Genomic DNA, 23540 nt, shown 5'->3' on the forward strand with positions numbered 1-23540 from the left:
AACTCTATTGCTTCTTTTTGTAGCAATGCCTGAACTTCTAGTCCTAGAAGATCTATATGTTGTTTTGACATTGTGTGTTTTCAGTGGGATGTTTGGAGGGAATTTGAGAAATTCTATGCAATAACCATGCTGGATAATTGCTAAGACCCAAGTGTCTGTTATTTCCTCCCAATGTGTGTAAAACTTGGTTAGTCTCCCCCCCCACGGGTGTTGTGTTGGGGATTTGTGACCTTGAAGTCACTGCTTGTTTGGAGGAGTTTTGGGACTTTGGAACTTTCCTCTATTCCTTTGAAATGGTCCTCGAAAACCTCCCCGCTGATACTGGCTCTGGTAAGTGGGCTTTGTTTGTGAGGTTGTGGCTTCTGTGGTTTGCCCTCGAACCCCCCTCGAAATTGTGTCTTTCGAAATGTGCCTCTGCTCTGTGGGGAGTAGAGTGCGCCCATGGCTTTGGCCGTGTCAGTGTCTTTTTTAAGTTTTTCGATCGCAGTGTCCACCTCCGGCCCAAACAACTGCTGTCCGTTGAATGGCATATTCAGCACAGCTTGCTGTATCTCTGGTTTAAATCCTGATGTACACAGCCATGCATGTCTCCTTATTGTTACTGCTGTGTTGACAGTTCTAGCAGCTGTGTCTGCAGCATCCATTGCTGACCGTATCGGATTATTGGAGATACCCTGTCCTACTACTTGCTGCGCTCTTTTTTGGAACTCCTTGGGTAAATGTTCAATAAGGTGTTGCATCTCATCCCAATGGGCCCTATCATATCTGGCTAGCAAAGCTTGCGAATTTGCAATACGCCACTGGTTTGCTGCCTGTGCCACCACCCTTTTGCCTGCAGCATCGAATTTTCGACTTTCTTTATCTGGAGGTGGTGCATCTCCTGAAGTATGAGAGTTGGCTCTTTTGCGCGCTGCTCCCACTACAAAAGAGTCTGGTGTTCGCTGTTGTGTAATGTACACTGGGTCTGTTGGTGGCGGTTTATATTTTTTTATCTACTCTTTGAGTAATGGCTCTCCCTTTAACAGGCTCCTCAAACACTTGTTTGGAGTGTTTTAGCATTCCGGGTAGCATAGGAAGACTCTGATATTGGCTGTGTGTGGACGACAGTGTATTGAAAAGAAAGTCGTCTTCAATGGGCTCTGAATGAAGGCTGACATTATGAAATGCCACTGCTCTTGACACCACCTGTGCGTAGCCTGTACTATCCTCTGTTGGCGATGGTTTAGCTGGATAGCATTCTGGACTATTATCTGACACTGGTGCGTCATAAAGGTCCCATGCGTCAGGGTCATCTTGACTCATTCCTGTATGAGTTGGGGATTGCATCATTGGTGGAGTGGCTACCGGTGATGGTTGCGGAGAGTGATGTGGGGATGGTGGCGGTGTTACTTGTTTAGCCACCTTTGCGTGTTGCTGTTTGTCCTTGTCTTGGAAGGCAACCTTGTGTTTTATTTTGACTGGAGGAAGAGTGCTGATCTTCCCTGTATCTTTTTGAATAAAGAGCCGTCTTTGTGTGTGATCTGGCTCTATTGCCTGTAATTTCTGTCCAAATCTATGTGTCTTCATTTGTGTGGACAGTCCTTGCTCCTCAGTGTAGGAGCTTGTTTTCGGTTCCGATGCCGGATATTTCGGTACCGAAACCTTTTCAGCTGCTTTTTTCGGCTCCGACGAAACCTTTTTTACTTTCGGCATCGTGCTCTCTTGTGCCGACCCGTTTCGGTGCCGCTGTCTTGGTGCCGAATCTTCTGAGCCACTATCTCGGGCCCGAGATTGCTGTGTGCCGGTATCTCGACCGGAGTCGGATGACTTCGACACCAGCTCGCCCTTTTTCGGTGCCGATGAACTGTCACCTACTTTTCGGGTTAAGCCCTGGCCTGTTGGCGGTTGCGTCCCCTGGGCTTTAGCGCTTTTCTCGTGAGTTCTTGGTTTCGACGTCTTACTCACCGTTTTAGGCGTTTCCTCGGGATCGATCTCCTCGGAGTCAGACTCCTGGGTGGAGAATGTTTCTTCCTCCTCCTCGAAACGCTCTTGTCCTGTCGGCGCAGACGCCATTTGCAGTCTTCTTGCTCTTCGGTCCCTGAGTGTCTTCCTGGACCGAAACGCTAGACAGGCCTCACAAGTATCCTCCTTGTGTTCTGGTGACAAACACAAGTTACAGACCAGATGTTGATCTGTATATGGATACTTGTTATGGCATTTTGGACAGAAGCGGAATGGGGTCCGTTCCATCAGCCTTGAAGAGACACGTGGCCGGGCCGACCAGGCCCCGACGGGGATGGGAAAAAAAAACCCGAAGGGCCACCGGAGCTCTTCTTAATTCGGTGTCGATCTGTTGTAACTAACCCGATACCGAACGCAAACAATACAGACGATTTTTCCGAGATTCTAACTAACTTTCCGACCCGAAACACGGAGCGAAAAGGAACACGTCCGAACCTGATGGCGGAAAAAAAACAATCTAAGATGGAGTCGACGCCCATGCGCAATGGAGTCGAAATGGGAGGAGTCCCTCGGTCTCGTGACTCGAAAAAAAGACTTCTTCGAAGAAAAACAACTTGTAACACTCCGAGCCCAACACCAGATGGCGGGATGTGCACAGCATGTGTATCTGCAGCTACACATGCCATCGAACATATATATATATATATATATATATATATATATATATATATTTCCCCCCCCCCCCCGGTGTTAGGTGGAACAGAACCAAGTATATACTGCTACATGCACGATTCATCCGGGGAGGCGAGATGGTTGCTTATCACTTTATTGAGGATTACCCTGGAAGAGAACTAGGATAACAGGTAAGTAACTAATCCTTTTCCAGGGAATACTCATCAATAGTCATAAGCACTGACTGGAGTAGCAAGCTCATCTCACACGCCTGAGGAAAAAGCAAGAGCAAGCGGGTAGCAGCTGGCATCACCTAAATAGGCTTGGGTGTCTGAATCTAGATAGTAATGTCTTGTGAAAGTATGCACCGAGCTACAAGTAGCAGCTTTGCAGATTTCAGAGATAGGAACATTCTTTAGAAGGGTTGCTGTTGCCGCCTTGCCCCTGTAGAATGGGCTTTGGGACTGGCAGGTAACTATTTGTTGGCTAAAAGATAGGTGAACAGAATACAAGAAACTATCCATCTTGAAATGGTTTGTTTAGGAGGAGGAAATGCCTGTCCTCCGAGCCATAATTGACAAACCGTCAGATTGTTTTTGTCTTGTACAAATGAAATTTTAGTACTCTTATGATCAAGAATGTAACGCTCTTTCCATTGGTGTGGATGGATTAGAAAAGAACATAGGGAGTGAAATAGTCTGATTAATGTGAGAATCAACACCACCTTGCGAAGAAAACTCAGGTGAGTTCTCTTCTCTACCCTGCTAGCATGGAACACTATGTAATTTTCTTTGCCACAAAGACAGAATTTTGCTGACCCTGCATGCCGAAGTAATGCAAACAAGAAAAGCTGTTTTTCTTGTAAGGTGATATAGGCATGCCTTACATATAGGTTTGTATGGTGGACTGATGAGTTTTCAAAGTAACACATTCAACTTCCAAGGAGATGAGGGGGCATGCACAAGTGGAAACACCTTTTTCACTCCCTCTAACAAAGCTTTAGCTACAGGCATCTGGAAGAATGATATTTGAGTGGGTGATTTCGCGTAAGCAGTAATTGCTGCCAGATGCACCCTAACAGGAGAAAATTGTATACCAGATTTAGCTAAATGGGAGAGATAGGGTAATATTACTTCCTCCTGCCCCAGAATTAGATGGAATTGATTCTCAACACACCAAATGTAAAACCTTTTCCACTTAAATCTGTAAGAACGTCGTGTTGATGGTCTTTTAGACTTCCTAAGAATGTGTATACATTACTGAGTGCCATATTGCAGGAATTCAGGAGCTATGCTGTCAAGCTCAGGGAGGGAATGCTGGGGTGGAGAATCTTCCCTCCAAACTCGTAGAAGAGACCTGGCCTGCATGGCAGTCTACTCTGTGGTCTTTCAGATAGATGGAGGAGTGTACCAGCACTGCTGGGGCCATTCTGCAGCCGTCATCATTCGGGTCCTGGCTCTGTTGGGATCAACGGAATGGGAGGAAAAGTAAATGGAAATGACCTGGACAAGCCTATCAAAAGGGCATTGGCCCTGGTTCCTGGTCAGTAGGACCTGGGTGCAAAGTCAGGGCATTTTTTTGTTGTGTACGTCTGCAAACAGGTCTGTTTGCGGATGGCCACGTTCTTGAAAGGTATCTGAAATGATGTAATTGTGAAGAATCCAGACGTGCGATTCGGCATAGTTTCAGCTGGGAGAGTCCACTCCTGGGAGGTGAATCACTGTGAACATCAACTTCCTGGCTAAGAGCTAGTTTCAGATAGTCTGCGCTTCCCGAGAGAGGGCAAGATCAAGTGCCCCTCCTGCATGTTTAGATGCAGTGTGGCTGTGTTGTCGATTGGACCCGGAGAGAGTTGGTTTGAGTGGCTGGATAAAAGGATTGGAGGGCTAGATGGACTGCCTGCAGTTTTAACATATCAATGTGGTATAGATGCTCCTTCTCCAACCACAGGCCCCATTTCTGGAGGGGACCAATGTGCACAACCACACCCCCCCAGGCCTCTGTGCCCATGCACTCCCCCTCCCTCCCTCTGCAGGGAAGTATCCGTTTGTGCTTGTGTAGGAATATCCTGGTCGAAAGGGACATCTACTAGGAGATTCTGGCAGTGAGACCACCATTACACAGAATGTTTTGCAGTTGTTTACAGGGTCAGCTTGTAGCCCCAATGGTTTGTTGAATTGATTCCACTGATCCTCCAGATTCTCTTGCAGTGGTCTCAAGTTCAACCTGGCATTGGGGACAATACAAAAAAAAATACACAAGGCCATCGACCCCAGAAGGGACGCCACCTGTCTGGCAGATTGATGTGGAGGAGGATGAAAAAATGCAAAGCTGTTGAGGACAGTTGCTCCTCCGAAGGATACAATTTTGCAAGGTTTGTGTCCAGTGTCCCACCTAAATAGTATATCCTCTGGGTTGGAGTCTGGGTGAATTTGTCCACATTGATTTGGATACTTAGATACTGGAGGGTCTGGAGACAGATGCAGTACTATTGTCTTTTTGAGCTGGAAATAAGCTTTTCACCAGCTAGTCTACAGGTAGACGAAAATCTTTTTACTTTGCAAGGCTGCAGCCACTACTGCCATGCACTTGAAGAATGTGCAAGGAGCTGACTTCAGGCCCAAAAGCAGCACCTTGTACTGGTAATGTTTGGATGCCACTCTGAAACGCAGGAGCGTCTAATGTTTCTTAGATATTGAGATGTCAAAGTAGGCATCCTGTAGATCGATGTAACCCTGATTAAGCTGGAGAAGATCTGGTGGAGAGCAGAATGGACTTCATCTCTGCTTGGACCTTTTTTTCCTTACAAGGAAACAACCAGTACACACTCATATGCCCCTTTTGAAAGGATAGGACCTTCTTGATGGTTCTTTTTCGAATTAGTGTGGAAACTTCGTTCTGCAGGGGAATGTTCCACTGTCAAAATCTGCTTCCCATCAGTGCAGAGTGCGGAAGGGACTTGAAGCACAGTGAATACCCATTCTCCAAAACATTCAAGACCCAGTTGTTTCTGCCAAATGAACGCCACTCGTTCAGATGCCTGGTGATACTGCTGCCTGTTAGTGGATAAAAGAGACAGGGCAGCAACATCTCATTACTTGCCTGGTACTTTGGAGGAAGCTGGAGGTTGCAGATTAGCACCTCGTTCATGCACTGACATGCAGGACTAGTATTGGGGCCTGGTTTGTCAGTGTTGTGGGACCCAGTGAGGGGTTTGAACCCTTTGATGGTAGAGGCATCAGTCATACGGTCTATACCTGTGGCGCAAGTCTTCGTTTCGAGACCCAGTGCCTTAAGAGTGTCTAACTTTTTTCATTTTGGCCATCTGTGTGGGACCCAAATAAGGAGTTGCCAGTAAACAGGAGGTTCAGGATACATTGTTGTGCCTCTGGCTCAAGGCCTGCGAGATGAAGACATGAGCACCTGGCACATCTCATGTGAGTATCCGTGCACAGCCAGGTCAGTCATATCCACCACCGCGCACATTGCCTGGTTGGCAACCAGGCTTCCTTCTTCCAAGATGTCCTTGAAGTCCCACCTATAGGAAAGTCCCCTCTTTCTGGCATGGTTGCCCACACTTTTTGCCTGATGTCAGTGTGCTTAGATGGTTTTCACTGGGATCCTGCTAAGCAGGACCCCAGTAATTGTGCCCTCCTCCACATTTAGGTGTTTTGGTACTTCTTACAACCCACAATTGGCATACTGGTGTACCCCTGTAAGTCACTAGTATTTGGTTACTAGGTACTTTAGGGCATTGGTACACCAGGGGTCCCCTCCCATGGGCTGTAGTATGCATTATGCCACCCATGGGTACCCATGCAAACTGTCTGCAGGCTTGCCATTTGCAGCCTGCGTGAAAAGGTGCATGCACCCTCTTACTACATGTCACTACAGGTCACTCTAAGTCACCCCCATGGTAGGCCCTTTCAGCCCAAGTGGTAGGTTGCAGGTCCCTGTGTGTGGGGGCGCCCCTGCATGAGCAGAGGTGCCCCTACGAACTTCAGTTCCAACTCCCTGGACTCCACAAGTGCAGGGAAACCATTTTAGCTATGTACTGACCATAGGTCCCTACCTATGGTCTAGCTACATAATGGAGACTCCGAGCCTGGGCAGGTTTAATATCAAACATGTCTGAATCATACCCCAATTCTGATGCCAGTTTTGGTGGCATGATTCCATTCACTCTGGGCATTTGTTTCCAGGGTCTATGGCAGCCCACGCTGCTGCAGCCCCTCAGACAGGATTCTGCCCTCCTGCTGCTTGACCAGCCCAAGCAGGAGAAGGCAGAAAAGGATTTCCCATGGGAGCACGGATACAACCTCCTCTCCCTTGGAAATAAGTGTTACCGGGCTGGGGATGGTCAGCTTCCCAACATCGCCAGACTGCTTTGAAGGGCACATTTGGTGCCCTCCTTGCATAATCCGGTTAACACCAGTCCAGGGACCCCCCCCCCCCCTGTGCCTGCCCTGGTACGAAACTGCACAAAGGAAAAGGGAGTGACCACTCGCCTGTCCATCTCACTTGATTCTGCCATCTTTAAAATCTGAGCATCTGAATGGTCAGGTTAGGCAGCTGACAGTGACGTCCTCTGATAGGTGGTCACCTTAGATTGACTAAGCCACTTTTTCTGCTATTTAGGGACTATCTTGAGGGTGGGTCCCCAGATTTGTCGTGCAAGACTCCACCAGGACCACTTTGCAAAGACATCTTCTGTTCCTGGCCACCTGAACCATTGCTGGACTTCACAGGAACCGAACAAGACTGTACGCCGGAGACAATCTCTCCTTACAACATTGTTTTACCGGCACCAGTCAGCAAACTGCAACATCTCCACAGCTATGAATCCTCTGGGGTCAGCAAGACTTCAGCTGGACCAAAGAAGCAAGAAGGAATCTCCCTGGGAGTGGAGGAGTCACTCCCCTGCATCCGCAGACACCTAAGGCAATAATGTCTGGCTGCAGGGATCTGCTGTCCTCTGGACCTGCGAAGATTCTCCAACAAAGGCGGTGGTTCGGAGGTGTCCTCTGGGTCCCATCTGCCTTCTGACCAACTTGGGAGATGGCAAGTCCTTGCCTCTTCCTCCAAGAGAGAACCCCTGAGCAACGCAACTGTTGCAGCAACCAAGGCTTGTTGACTCCTGCTCCAAGGGATCTTCAGGCTCCAAGTAGCCCCCGACACTATCTCCACAAGGACAGTTTCCTCTTTGCTGCTCCAGCGACATGGGACTCCTTTTCAGTGGTGCCGAGTGGGCATCACTGTGACTTACTGTGCCAGCGGGTTGCTTGTGGGGGCTCCAATAGCTTCTGCTGGCTTTCCTGCAACCTCTAGGTCAGCCTCGACTCCCCAAGACCTTGATGGTCCTCTTTAGCTCTGCAAATCTCCAACAGCTCCAGCTGCATTTGCTTGCGCTTGCTGATGGTCCTCCTGACCACTCACCAGTCTGCAATCCGGCAACCGATGAGAGAGCGCTCCTAGGTGACTTCAGGGAAGACTCTGCAGCTCCTGGGCCCTACAGCTGAACTTCATCTGTCACCATCAACCCAGATCTTCACCCACAGAAGAGTGCTCATTGCCTCCTGACCCATCTGGACACTCCCGTGTCGACTCAACTCTCTCCCCTTCTTTTGCAGATCTACGCCGGGAATCCACCGTTGAGCTCCACCAGCCTCGTCCTTCCTTTCGCAATATTCCATTTATAGGTCCCCTTGTTAGCCTATGGGACAACCAGGTAACTTACCTCTGCTCTCCTGGTCGCTGGGGGACTTCTAGATACGTAACTCTTGGGGTTCCACTTCCTCCCAGCCCTTGGCTAATTGCTCCGTATCCTCTGGTGGGGGACCCATCCTCTCATTCCATTTTTTTAGAATATGGTTTGCCCCCCCACCCCCCAAAAAATAGGGCCCGTGCTATTTCCCAATACTTACCTGTGTATATTTTGAGTGAACTTATCTCCAGAATGGAGTTTGCCTATAGTAATCTAGTTTGGTGTTCCTGTATTAAACTACCTTTATTTTTGCAACACTTTGGTAGTTTTCGTGTGTGATAAGGAACTGTGTCACTACTCTGGTATTGCAAGTGCTTCCCACTCCTCCTGGATAAGTCTTGGCTGCTCACTACAGCTACCACTAGAGAGCCCTGGCTACACACCAACACTATATAATAAGGGTTCCCTGGACCTAGGGAAAGGTTTAACACCATAGGTGTCCACCACACACTGGTCCAGCTTCATACAGCAACTGCCTTCTCCAAATAGCTTGATGTAAATCTGGAGAGAGTCCCCAGAGAGACCAGTCATATCTCCCAAGTAATGCAGATGCGCTGGAGATCTGTCAAAAATGACGCTGATGTGCCGCACATTTTTCTCACTAAGGAATCCATTTGCTTACTTTCCTTAGCCTGATGTACGGAGGATACTGCTGCAATGGAGGGCGTCTTTTGGCACCGGCTATGACAGTCCTGTGGAGGGTCAGTTCTCCGAAATAAAGGAACTTGATCTGGGGCCTCGTATTTCTTTAAAGGTTCTCGCAGGAGCCGCTTGCAGTGAGACTGGGGTAAGAATATTGTACATTACTGGTTGGAGAGGGCCTAGAACTAAAGGAAGCAATGGTCTTGCGGAAGATGCATGGTGTAGCTTTTCCTTTTGAAGGCCATAGAGTCATATCTTCTCTATCTTTCAAAGTTCTTTTAGGGAGTTTGACAATGATGACAAGTCTCCGGCAGATGGGTTTCAGGAAGACACACGATGCAGACTAAATGGAGGTCAGTTTGTGCTTTTTTGCAACAGGCAGAGCACTTGACAAAAAGTCTGCATTTTAGAGAGAAAAAAAAAAGAAGTTAGTCTTCTGTCAGAAAATTATTTCTTTTTACTCGAGATGTCAAAAGACTTCAAGTGAAGTAGAGACAATGATTTGTATATAGCAATTTGACAAAAAGTCAAATTGAATTGTCACCTTTGGGGTATGATGGGATACAGGAGGTCCTGAAGGTCTCAAAGGCATGGTGCCAGTATTCTCGTTATGTTTTTAATGCAGCCTTTTGGCTAACAATTTCTTTGTATTCCCTTGCAGTTATCTTTTCAATAAAGGCTGTTTGCACTTTATGCTCTCCTTTCTGATCTACAGAAATGCTTGAGTATGATGAGGTTTAAGGAAAACTTAATCTAAGGTAGACATTTTAGCCTTTAATATAGGCTGCATATATCTAGGTAACTGCAGATGTATATAAAATATTATATACATTTTGTCTACTATTCATATATATTATATATTTTTATATGCTTTGGGGTCCCCACAGATGGGCAGGAATATTCAGTGCTTATGACTATTGATGAGGATCCGTTGTTCGATAACAAACTGCTAGTATAATCTTTTCACCCCAAAATCTGTTCCTTGTATACAAATGTCAATATGTGACCGGCATATTCAAGCATGTCCGATGTTCCTGGTGTAGATGCAGGAAAATTCTAAGAAGCAGCAGCCATATTCACAGCAAAATTGACACTATGACAAGCGTCGCTGTTTTGTGCACCAAGCACACTCAGGGCCTAGGCAGAATAAAGATGGCTCACTGAGTACATACTTGCACAGTGACAAGCAAATTAATTTGCATCTCAACAGGAAAACGGCAAATCCTTCTCCAGAGGTCAGCAAATTGATTAGTCTTAAAATTAGTATTATGAATACTTAATCTGTGGTGCTCCGAAATAGCAAAGCTACTTAAGTGATACAGTAACCAGTTACTACTGAGTAAATCGAAATGAAGAATTACCTTTTGATAGTGCAATGGATTGTCAATGGCGTAAGACAATGTTGAAATAAAGTTTGGCTTTGTAATTAATGATGTACACTCCTGAATTAGAAATTGTGTCTAAAGTAAAGAAGAAAAAGTTAAGTGTTAATGGCATCAAAACACCTATATTCCATACATAAGTTAAGTACAACACTAGAATCTCAACATACAGCACATGGCAGAAGTACAATGAAAAATGTGGCAGGTGAAGGGGGGGGGGAATTACTTTACTCCGAAACGAGTAGACTGGTGAAACAGTACTCAATTTGAATAGTGTACCAGAAGCAATCAAATTTACCAATAGACCGTGCCTGTACTAGCTGTGGTAAGTGAAAAATAACAGCAGGCCTTCATAGGCTCTGTATTGCATTTCAAATAGAGCAGATTGCTACAGTCTCACTTGCCTGTGTTAGACTACCATAGGTGCAATGTGCTGCTTATTTCTGCTTGGAATACAGTGGGAACGTGGGTTAGTGCTGCAGTCACTTTAAGAAGACTCAAAGTCTCACGTATGGCTGCAATTACAACCGCCTCACTTTGAGAAATCTGTGTGTAGCCTCTGTGCCATGGGTACTCGTAAACATTTTCCTAGGGGGCCAAAATTTTGGTTCCATGTGACGGAGGGCTGCACTGATGCCAACAGCGTGGCGGATGTGGTTGGAGGGATTGTTTGGTGGTGTGTTGTAGGTAAGATGTCCCCAGTTTACCAAATTGTGTGATCCTATGCAATTGCTTTATTCCACTTTTCCTCCATTATCACATACAAGTTGACTCGAAATTCAGGGCTTTGGAATGCGCACTGTAAGAAACTCTCGCCTGTATTGGCTTTAATAAACTATATTGTTGTTCTAGTATAATACAATCTCAGGCCACCCAAAGGGTCCCCTAACAAGTAACTTGGTTCTTAGGATCACTATTTGCGTAGCTGCCGGGGGGGGAATGAATGTTTCTAAATTCATGTTTAAAAATATCACTTTAAAAAAAAAAAAAAACCTCGATGCAGCAACAATCTGATTTACTAAGGTGAAATGGTTCTGCATGTTAATAAAATACAGTTTTTGAATTCTGAAGAGACTTACCATATTTTCTAAACTTTTGATGCACGATCTCTTTAAAAATGAAGGTGTTCCTAAAGTTAAGTGATGCAGGAGAATCTAGTTATATCCTTGTTTATCTTCGATGAACTTGTAAAGAAAGGCTAACCTGTTTAGTTAACATTTTTATTTTTTACGGAGTGCGCTGAGTGGAGTAAAAGGCAGCCCACTGCTGCTGTTGATCAGGGGGCCACACTTAAAGGGCAAGGAGGGCCACACGTGAGTGCTACTGCTCTGGGCCCTTATTGCAGTGTCTTCTCGTAATCCCCATTCAAAGCCAGCAATCCTAGCCATGGATATTATCTTTATTACCTTTTCCTAGAAGGAGGAAGGCCACGCCAATCTTCAGTCAAGTCGAAGCTAAAGCCTGCTTTGACCACACAGCCATAGCCTTCCTCACTTGAATAAGCACGGACATAATTCAAATTTTAACCCCATTAAATTTACTGCATTATTGACAAATGCTGATAAAGTCACAGAATGAAGTCTTAAACATGTTCTCGTAGGTTTGAAGGTTTCCCACAAGTGCTTCCCAAGTAAACATAAAAACACCAATTTCTATTCAAAGACAAATACAGTAGCTAGAGAAGTACGAAAGGCTCCATTCCATTACCATCTCAAAGGTGTGACAAAATAGGATTCTGCAATAAACTAATCTTTAACTTCCCACCAACACATAGGTGTGTGCCCGCAGAAGGCCAGTAAAAATTGATGTGGTCCTGTAACATGTTCTTTGCAGTAAGAGTACTAATAAACTCAGATGGTTCGCACATTACTACAAGTGTGAGTGAGGGATAGCCACACTTCTACCATGCCACTGGGAAATTGAACAAAAAAAGCATGTTATTTGGTCCAAGTAGTAGTAAAAAGCAGATGAACCTTTACATTGCTCCCTATAGTATAATAGGTCCAACTTATAATTTCTTTGCATTTGGTCAGACTAATTTTTTGGTTTCAGGTATTTTTTTGTATTTTGAGTTTCTGCAGTGATATGAAGTAGCATGGTTAAAAATTACAGTTGGTTTTGCATTGTGCAAGACATATGCTAACATTCTTTTGAAAGCAACAGTCCGATATGCAAGAGTGTAGTTATCCACATGGTTTGACTGAGTAATTTATACATGGTTACACATTAACGAAATGGTTACTTACCACTAGTAGTAGTTTTGCAGCCAGAGTTTTCTGGATTCACATGCTGTGCATTATCCCGCCATCTAGTGGTTGGGTCCGGAATGGTCTTTCTTCCACCCTCCTTTTGGGCATCGTCGACCACCATTTGGTGCTTCGCCCGCCCCCTGTGCGATGTCAGACGGCACCACAGAAGTTCCTGCACATGGTAGCCATCCTCAGATTTTTTCAATTTTGTTTTTCCTCCTTGCTTCATGTACATAGGACCCTCCACCTGTCTGTCCTGTATTCCTTTCCGGGGAGGTGGTTGTGTCACATGTGAATCCACAAAACTCTTCAGGCTGAAAAACTACTCCTACTGGTAAGTAACCATTTTGTTTTGCAGCATAAATCCTTTTCTGGATTAACATGTTGTGCATTACATTATGTAGCAGTTCCCCCTTCCTTGGGTTGGTTGGGGAGAAATGATGAATTTGCAAAAAGGTGCTGATGTACTTTGTCCCACTTGGGCTTCTTTATGGATTTGGATGTCCACACAAATGCTTTGTAAATGTGTGTGGGGGGTGCCCATGTTGCTGCCACGCAGATAGAGTCTATGGGCACATTTGCCATGAATGCCAGTCTTGTGCCCTTTCTATTTGTTGACTGTGCTTTAGGGCGGTGAGGTAGGCGTTTGCCAGCCGACGTGTAGCATGTTTGGATTGTCTCCACAATCCATTGTGCAATAGTTTCCTGTGTGACGGGTGACCCCTTATTGGATTTGGCATCTCAAACAAACAATTGGTTTCCCTTACAGAACAGTTAGGTCTCCTCTAGGTAATGTATCAGTTTTGTTCTCACATCAAGGGTATGTAATGTCCTTTCCAATTGTGTCTGTTGATTCTTCAAGAATACCGGTAACTGGATGGTTTCGCCAACATGGAATTTGCTCACCACCTTAGGTATGAATCGAGGGTTCGTTCTGAGGACTACCTTGTCCTTGTGAATCTGCATGTGTAGTTCCTAGCACTTGAATCTCATTCACTCTTCGTAGCGCTGTGACTGCTACCAGAAAGACAGTTTTTAAGGTGGTGAACCAGAGTTCTGCTTTGTGCATAAATTCAAATGGTTTTGCCATCAACTGCGTCAATACTGTGTTCAAGATCCACATTGGATCTGGTGCTGCCAGTAGGGGTAGGGGGATTCTTTTGGATCCCAAATATCTCCTTATAACAGGTGCGTGAAGAAACTTACTTACAGATCCCCTGGTGTAGGCCGCAATTGTTGCCAAGTGTACCTTGAGAGAACAGTAGTTGATTCCGCTGTGTAACAAGTGTGTGACATAGGTTATTACTGTTTCCTGTCTAGATATGGTCTCCGAGGTGTTCACAGTAAACCATAGGAGAAATCTATTCCATTTTGATGTGTAGCATTGTCTTGTTGTTGGCTTTCTAGCCTCCTTTTTCTATTTTCATGGTCCGAGGTGGAAGGTTTAGGTTCTATGTGTTCAGGCGCCATGCTGTTAGACTGAGTGTTGCTGGTTCCAGGTAGAACACTCAACCCCTTTGCATTCTGAGCAGGTCCTGTTCCACTTTGCTCTTGATCTTTTGCTCCCTTAACACAGCTCGAGAAGATTTGAATACCATGCTAGTCTGGCCCATTGTGGGGCTACTAGAATGTGATTTATCCCTGGTTGCCTGGCCTTCTCCAGTACTTTTGGTATTAGGGGAATTGAAGGAATGGTGTAGGCAAATTTCTCGGACCAGTTTAGCAACAGGGCATCCCCACTCTGAATGCTCATGTGGAAACCCGGAGGCAAAGAGTTGGCATTTTTTGTTCTCTGCTGACACAAACAAAATTGATTGTTGGTGTCCAAGTATTCAAGATTTTTTTTTCTAGGCTCTTGTTTTACCTCCCTTTGGTGCATACTGTTTTCGTATCTGCTTAGTCTGTCTGCCTCTATGTTATTCTTCCCCGGTAGGTGGACCGTTTGTAAGTCGATCCCTTGTGGTATTTGTAGGAAGTTGGCCTTGTTTGTGGTGAGCATCTATGGTGTTATCACCTTATACCCGGTCGAGGTATCCTCCCCCATAAACAAAGTGTATACAGTGTCTAGGCAGCCAGGGCTCTCTATAGGTAGCTGTGGATGAGCAGCCAAGACTTATCCAGGAGACATGCAAAGCTTATGCAATACCACTATAGCCATACAGCGCTCACACATTAAAGACGCACACATTGTTACAGAATGAAAATGTCACTTACCCAGTGTACATCTGTTCGTGGCATTGGTCGCTGCAGATTCACATGTTGTGCACAGTCCGCCATCTGGTGTTGGGTCAGAGTGTTACAAGTTGTTTTTCTTCGAAGAAGTCTTTCGAGTCACGAGACCGAGGGACTCCTCCTCTTTGCTTCCATTGCGCATGGGCGTCGGCTCCATCTTAGATTGTTTTCCCCGCAGAGGGTGAGGTAGGAGTTGTGTGTGTTAGTAATAGTGCCCATGCAATGGAATGAATAAGTATGTACAAATTAAGGTTAAGTAATATATATATATATACACAAATGTTGAAGATAACTTCCGACGGCTACAGGCTCCCGGGGAGGCGGGTGGGCACATGTGAATCTGCAGCGACCAATGCCACGAACAGATGTACACTGGGTAAGTGACATTTTCAGTTCGATGGCATCTGTTGCTGCAGATACACATGTTGTGCATAGACTAGTAAGCAGTTATCTCCCCAAAAGCGGTGGCTCAGCCTGTAGGAGTGGAAGTAGTCTGAAACAAAGTTCTCAGTACGGCTTGACCTACTGTGGCCTGTTGTGCGGATAGCACGTCTACACAGTAGTGTTTAGTAAATGTGTGAGGCGTGGACCATGTGGCTGCCTTTCATATTTCGTGCATTGGAATATTTCCTAGGAATGCCATGGTAGCGCCTTTTTTCCTGGTTGAGTGTGCCCTTGGTGTAATGGGCAGTTGTCTCTTTGCTTTAAGATAGCAGGTTTGGATGCACTTAACTATCCATCTGGCTATACCTGTAAGAGGTTTTTGAAATGCAATAAACAGTTGTTTTGTTTTCCTAACCTCCTTTGTTCTGTCGATGTAGTACATTAGTGCTCTTTTGACATCTAATGTATGTAGTGCCCTTTCAGCTACTGAGTCTGGCTGTGGGAAGAACACTGGTAACTCTACCGTTTGATTTAAGTGGAACGATGAAATAACCTTTGGTAGGAATTTAGGATTGGTTCTTAGTACAACCTTATTTTTGTGTATTTGGATAAAAGGTTCTTGTATTGTAAATGCCTGAATTTCACTTACTTTTCTTAGAGATGTGATGGCAATGAGAAATGCAACTTTCCAGGTTAAGAATTGTATTTCACAAGAATGCATGGGTTCAAAACGTGGTCCCATGAGTCTTGTTAAGACGATGTTAAGGTTCCATGAAGGAACTGGTTGTGTTCTTGGTGGTATTATTATTCTTAGGCCCTCCATAAATGCTTTAATGACGGGTATCCTAAACAGTGAAGTTGAATGGGTAATCTGCAGGTATGCAGATATTGCTGCAAGGTGTATTTTTATGGAAGAGAAGGCTAGATTTGACTTTTGTAAGTGTAGTAAGTATCCCACTACATCTTTTGGGGATGCGTGTAATGGATGAACTTGATTATTATGGCAGTAGCAAACAAACCTTTTCCATTTGCTTGCATAGCAGTGTCTAGTGGATGGCCTTCTAGCTTGTTTTATGACTTCCATACATTCTTGAGTGAGGTTTAAATGTCCGAATTCTAGGATTTCAGGAGCCAGATTGCTAGATTGAGCGATGCTGGGTTTGGATGCCTGATCTGCTGTTTGTGTTGGGTTAACAGATCTGGCCTGTTGGGTAACTTGACGTGTGGTACTACTGACAGGTCTAGTAGTGTTGTGTACCAAGGTTGTCTTGCCCATGTTGGTGCTATTAATATGAGTTTGAGTTTGTTTTGACTCAATTTGTTTACTAGATATGGAAGGAGAGGGGGGAAAAGCGTATGCAAATTTCCCTAACCAGTTCATCCATAGGGCATTGCCTTGAGACTGTTTGTGTGGGTACCTGGATGCGATGTCTCGGCATTTTGCGTTCTCCTTTGTTGCAAATAGGTCTATTTGCGGTGTACCCCAAATTTTGAAGTAAGTGTTTAGGATTTGGGGGTGAATCTCCCATTCGTGGACCTGTTGGTGATCTCGAGAGAGATTGTCTGCTAGTTGATTTTGGATCCCTGGAATAAACTGGGCTATTAGGCGAATGTGGTTGTGAATTGCCCATTGCCATATCTTTTGTGCTAGGAGACATAGCTGTGTCGAGTGTGTTCCCCTTTGCTTGTTTAGGTAATACATTGTTGTCATGTTGTCGGCTTTGACAAGAACGTATTTGTGGGTTATGATGGGTTGAAATGCTTTTAGCGCCAGGAATACTGCTAGTAATTCGAGGTGATTTATATGCAGTTTTGTTTGATGTAAGTCCCATTGTCCTTGGATGCTGTGGTGATCGAGGTGTGCTCCCCACCCTGTCATGGAAGCATCTGTTATTACGTATTGTGGCACTGGGTCTTGGAACGGCCGCCCTTTGTTTAAATTTGTACTGTTCCACCATAGAAGCGAGATGTATGTTTGGCGGTCTATCAACACTAGATCTAGAAGTTTACCCTGTGCCTGTGACCATTGTGATGCTAGGCACTGTTGTAAGGGCCTCATGTGCAGTCTTGCGTTTGGGACAATGGCTATGCATGAGGACATCATGCCTAGGAGTTTTAAAACCACTTTTGCCTGTATTTTTAGTGTTGGATACATGGCCTGTATGACCTTGTGAAAATTTTGAACCCTTTGTGGACTCGGAGTGGCTAATCCTTTTGTTGTGTTGATTACCGCTCCTAAGTAGTGCTGTATTTTGCACGGCACAATGTTTGATTTTGTGTAGTTGAGGGAGAACCCGAGTTTGTAGAGGGTTTGTACGACATACTCTGTGTGTTGTGAACACTTTGTTAGCGAGTTGGTCTTGATTAGCCAATCGTCTAGATACGGGAATACGTGTATTTGCTGCCTTCTGATGTGTGCGGCTACTACTGCTAGGCATTTGGTAAACACCCTTGGTGCGGTTGTTATACCGAACGGTAAGACTTTGAATTGATAGTGTATTCCCTTGAATACAAACCTTAGGTATTTCCTGTGCGAAGGATGTATCAGTATGTGGAAATACGCGTCTTTGAGATATAAGGTTGTCATGTAATCTTGTTGCTTTAGCAGTGGTAACACTTCCTGTAGCGTGACCATGTGAAAGTGGTCTGATTTGATGTAGGTGTTTAGTATTCTGAGATCTAAGATTGGCCTCAGTGTTTTGTCCTTTTTGGGTATTAGAAAGTACAGTGAATAGACTCCTGTGTTCATTTCTGTACATGGTACCAGTCCTATTGCTTCTTTTTGCAGTAGTGCTTGAACTTCTATTTCTAGGAGGTCTAAATGCTGTTTTGACATTTTGTGTGTTTTGGGTGGGATATTTGGAGGGATCTGTAGAAATTCTATGCAATAACCATGTTGGATAATTGCTAAGACCCAAGTGTCTGTTGTTATATCCACCCATGATTGATAAAACTGACTTAGTCTTCCCCCCACTGGTGTTATGTGGAGGGGTTGAGTGACCTGTAAGTCACTGTTTGGTTGTAGGGGTTTTGGGGCTTTGAAATTTCCCCCGGTTTCTCGGGAATTGTCCTCCTCTGTACTGGCCCCGAAAACCTCCCCTTTGGTACTGTCCCTGGTAGGTAGACGGTGTCGATTGTGCGGTGCTGGCTTGTGTGGCCTGACCCCGAAACCCTCCTCTGAATGTTGTTTTACGGAAGGTGCCGAAAGTCCCTCTGCTCTGCGGGGAGTAGAGCGCGCCCATGGCCTTGGCTGTGTCAGTGTCCTTTTTCAGCTTCTCAATCGCCGTGTCAACCTCTGGTCCGAACAATTGTTGTTCGTTGAACGGCATATTGAGTACTGCTTGCTGTATTTCTGGCTTAAAGCCAGATGTGCGCAACCATGCGTGCCTTCTGATGGTTACTGCAGTGTTTATTGTTCTTGCAGCGGTGTCCGCTGCATCCATAGAGGAGCGTATTTGGTTATTGGAGATGTTTTGTCCCTCCTCAACCACTTGTTTTGCCCGCTTCTGAAATTCCTTGGGTAGATGCTCGATGAGATGCTGCATCTCATCCCAATGGGCTCTGTCATAGCGCGCTAGGAGCGCCTGAGTTGGCGATGCGCCACTGGCTGGCAGCTTGTACAGCGACTCTTTTCCCAGCTGCGTCGAATTTTCGGCTTTCCTTATCCGGGGGTGGTGCATCGCCCGATGTGTGTGAATTGGCTCTTTTGCGAGCTGCTCCTTTGAAGATTTGCTTTGCGTGCCTTAGCATTCCCGGAAGCATAGGCAGGCTTTGGTAGTTGCTATGGGTGGAGGAGAGGGTGTTAAAAAGGAAGTCATCCTCGACAGGTTCTGTGTGTAACGACACGTTGTGGAATTCTGCTGCCCTAGCTACCACCTGCGCATACGCTGTGCTGTCCTCGGGTGGTGATGGCTTGGTAAGGTATGACTCTGGGCTATTGTCTGACACTGGTGCGTCGTATAGGTCCCAAGCATCTTGGTCATCTTGGCTCATGGTGGTGTGAGCCGGTGAATGTGACTGAGTTTGTGCCGGTGATATTTGAGTTACAGGTGGAGGAGAGGGTGGCGGAGTTGCTTTCTTTGCCACCTTTGCTTGTGGTGTTAGTTGTTCAGTTTGGAACTCTAGTCTCCTTTTTCTCTTGATTGGTGGAAGAGTGCTAATCTTCCCCGTTCCACTCTGGATGAAGATCCTCTTTTGTGTATGGTCTACATCAGTAGTCTGTAGCTCCTCTTCAAACCTGTGTTTACGCATTTGAGAGGACAATGAATGTTCCTCTGAATATGAGCCGGTAGTGGTTTCGGTTGCTGGTTGTTTTGGCACCGAAACTGTGTCCTTTTTCGTTTTCGGCTCCGAGGCGAATCTCTTCTTTTTCGGAGTCGAGCCTTCTGGCGTCGATCATCCTCGGTGCCGCTGTCTCAGCGTCGGCTCCGCCTTCTCAGCGTCGATCTTTTTCGGCAACACTTTCTCGGTCCCGGGAATGTTGCGTGCCTGTGTCTCGACCCGAGTCGGACGATCTGGGCACCAGTTCGGCCTTTTTCGGTGCCGATGGACGGTCACCTTTATGGGTTGAGCCATTGCCGGTTGGCAGTGGCGTCCCCTGGGCCTTGTCTATTTTCTTGTGCTGTGTGCTTTTCGACGTCTTACTCACAGTTTCGTCGACGTCGAATTCATCCGAGTCCGTTTCATGGATGGAGAAGGCTTCCTCCTCTTCTCCTTGTTCCTCGAACTCTCGGTGTTCTGTCGGCGTGGACGCCATCTGTAGTCTTCTGGCTCGACTGTCACGGAGCGTTTTTCGGGACCGGAACGCACGACAGGCCTCACAAGTTTCTTCTTTGTGCTCGGGTGACAGGCACAAGTTACAGACCAAATGTTGGTCCGTATATGGATATTTATTGTGACATTTAGGACAGAATCGGAACGGGGTCCGTTCCATCGGTGTCGATGTTACACGCGGTCGGGCCGACCAGGCCCCGACGGGGGAATCGAAATTACCCCGAAGGGCTACCGGAGCTCTTCACGATTCGGTGTCGATTCTAACTATCCCGAGCGAAACAATACCGACGTAATTTTTCGAAGTTTTGACTATCTTTCTGTCCCGAAACCCGGAGCGAAAAGGAACACGTCCGAACCCGAGGGCGGAAAAAAAACAATCTAAGATGGAGCAGACGCCCATGCGCAATGGAAGCAAAGAGGAGGAGTCCCTCGGTCTTGTGACTCGAAAGACTTCTTCGAAGAAAAACAACTTGTAACACTCCGACCCAACACCAGATGGCGGACTGTGCACAACATATGTATCTGCAGCAAAAGATGCCATCGAACATAAAGGTACTTTAATAAAATAACAATTACTAAAATACTGTATGGGCAATACTCCAGTAGGAGGTAAGTAAACACGCTTATGTACACATCAGAAGGCACTGATTAGCACAGAAGTCGAAAACAAATAGTAAAACAATAGAAAATAGTGACCTCAAGGGAGAAACCAAACCAAATACTAAGCAAGTGGAATGTGAAAGGCAGTTCCCCACCCAAGTAAGTGGAATAAGTAGAGGGGAGCTGGAGGAACTAGGAACCCAAAAAGATAAGTACCAGGGTGCCCCCCCTGCAACCAGGAGAGAAGATGTAAGTAACTTTATTCCCCCAAACCCACAGGAGAACTTTGGAAAAGGACAGTGCAAGACCCAGACAAGACTGGAAGAAACTAAAAGGTGGATCTTGACAGTAGAGGACCTGCAAAAGAAGGGGACCAAGTCCAGTTCGAGTTGAGTGTCCAGTTGTGGCAGGAGCCACTACCCACCCTTCTGTGGATATAGGACCAGATTGACGGTGTATGAAAAGTCAGCAGTGCAGCACAGGAGCAGAAGATAAGTTTCAGAAGTGATGAACGTGAGGTCCCACGTCGGCGGTCATGTTTCAGTCAGTCAGTGGTGCTGGAAAGCCACCAACAAGTCTTGGCAAATGCAAGAAGAAAGATTTGCAAGGCTGAAGAGGACCAGCAAGGTCTAGGGGACTAGACCCAAGGAGGGGAGTCAGAGGTGACCCTCAGCAGCTGGGAGAGTCACAAGAGGCAGCCCTCACAGGCAGCAGGCACAGGAGTTGCAATGAGGCCCACTCACCACGCCTGGAGGTGCCCCATGTTGCTGGAGCAGCAGGCAGGAGACTCTGCTTTGCTGGGAAGAGTGAAGAGGAACGAACAAGCCTTGGTAGCTTCAGGAGTCATAGTGCATAGGGGTACTATCCTGCGGGGGCAGGCAAGGGCTTACCATCACTCAAGTTGGATAGCTGAAAGAGAGGACTAAAGGGACCACTACAGACCACCACTTGTGATGCAGAATCCACAAAGCTCCAGAGGAGAGAGAATCCACACAGCTGGTTGTCACTGCAGTTGGCCCCTGCAGATGCAGGGGACCAACTCATTCACTCCAAGGGAGATCCCTTCTTGTGCAGACTGAATACTCGTTGCCCTCAGAGGTTGCACAGAGTTGCAGTTGCTGGAAAGAGCGGGAGAAACAATTTTGCAGAGCGGAGTCATCGTTGTAATTGCAGATCTTCCTGGAGGTTCCAGTTGTAGTCCCAGTGGCCAGAAGATGAAGTAAACGATGCAGAGTCGTTGTGCTGGAATCCTGTGCATCGAATCTGAAGACCCACCCGGGAGGGAGACCAAACTAGCCCAGGAATAGGGATTGATCACTGTAGGAAACTGTCCCCTGCTGCGGTTACACTCCCCCCTCCTCCCCTACCCCTTCCCCGCCCACCTCCCCACTTTTTGTCTAATATTGATGCTGACTTGACAGTGTGTGTTGGACCCTGCTAACCAGGCCCCAGCACCAGTGTTTTTCACTAAACATGTACCATTGTTTCCACAACTGGCACACCCCTAGCACACACAAGTCCCTTGTAAAATGTACCAGTGGTACAAAGGGCCTTATGACCAGGGAAGGTCCCCTAAGGGCTGTATAATGTATTGTGCAAATCCTAAGGGACCCCTCACCTAACACATGCACACTGCCATTGCAGATTGCCTTTTTCTCCCCACCAACACACACAAAGTCGACATGGCATCCCCCTCAGGTTGTCATGCACACAAGACACTGCCCGTGGCATAGTTGAGTCACGCCCCTCTAGCAGGCCTTAAAGCCCTAAGGCAGGGTGCACTATACCACAGGTGAGGGCATAGCTGCAGGCGCAATATGCCCCTACATTGTCTAAGTCTATACTTATACTTAATATGGCCACATTGCACTCACAATGTCTATGGTCTGGGAGTTTGTCAAAACGAACTCCACAGCTCCATAATGGCTAGACTGAATACTGGGAAGTTTGGTATCAGACTTCTCAGAATAATAAATCCTCACTGATGCCAGTGTTGGCTCTATTAAAAAATGCACACAGTGGGCATCTTAGAGATGCCCCCTGTATTTTACCCAATCCTTCAGTACAGCACTGACTGGTCTGTGCCAGCCTGCCACTGAGAGACGAGTTTCTGACCCCCTATGTGCACTCTAAGGCCAGAAACAAAGCCTGCACCGGGTGGAGGTTCTTCACACCTTCCCCCCTGCAGGAACTGTAACACCTAGTGGTGAGCCTCAAAGGCTCAAGCTTCGTGTTACAATGCTCCAAGGCATCCAGCTAGTGGTTTGGAGGAGAGGGATCAATAGGGACAGGAATGTGCTCCCTTCGCCAAAGGGGGTGAGCACAAGGAGGGTGTACCCACCCTCAGGGACAGCAGCCATTGGCTACTGCCCTCTAACCCCTAAAAACGCCCCTAAATCTTTTATTTAAGGCTCCCTGAACCAAGCTAGTCAGATCCCTGACGATCTCACAAGAAAGACTGCTTAGCAGAAATCCCAGCAGAGAAGGAAAGGAGAAAAACTGACTTGGCAGCCCCAGTCCTACTGGCCTGTCTCCTGCTTCAAAGAACCTGCAGAAGAAAGGCAACATGCCCTGTACATCCAGGGACCTCTGAAAAAGCTGCAGAGGGCTGCCTGCATCAGAAGATCAAGAACTCCCGTGGACAGAGGCCTTGTCCAAAGAAGAGAAGAAATCTCTTCTAAAGGACTCCCACCTCACTACAGAAGCGCTAGTCCTAACACACTGCACCAGACGCCCATGACCAGAGTCAAGGTGGCCCAACAGACCAGAGGGGAACCCCAGGTGACCAGGTGCCCACCCTAGGTTGGGCTCTTCACCCCTCCACCACAATGCCTGCAGAGGGAATTCCGAGGACCCCCCCCCCCCTGACTGCGACTACCCAGTGCCACCGAGGGTGTGGGA

The 23540-nt window shown here is 46.5% G+C and overlaps 1 protein-coding gene across 1 annotated transcript in view; it reads right to left on the minus strand.

Moving 5' to 3' along the window:
- CNOT1 (CCR4-NOT transcription complex subunit 1) overlaps positions 1–23540 on the minus strand; it is a 1177977-nt gene that overhangs the window by 1045638 nt on the left and 108799 nt on the right. The window contains exon 4 of the mRNA XM_069215998.1: positions 10381–10479. Coding sequence (XP_069072099.1) covers positions 10381–10479 — 99 coding nt within the window. The remainder of the gene's footprint in view (positions 1–10380; positions 10480–23540) is intronic.

This window comes from Pleurodeles waltl, chromosome 12 (assembly GCF_031143425.1).
Source record: "Pleurodeles waltl isolate 20211129_DDA chromosome 12, aPleWal1.hap1.20221129, whole genome shotgun sequence".
NCBI classification, from domain to species: Eukaryota; Metazoa; Chordata; class Amphibia; order Caudata; family Salamandridae; genus Pleurodeles; species Pleurodeles waltl.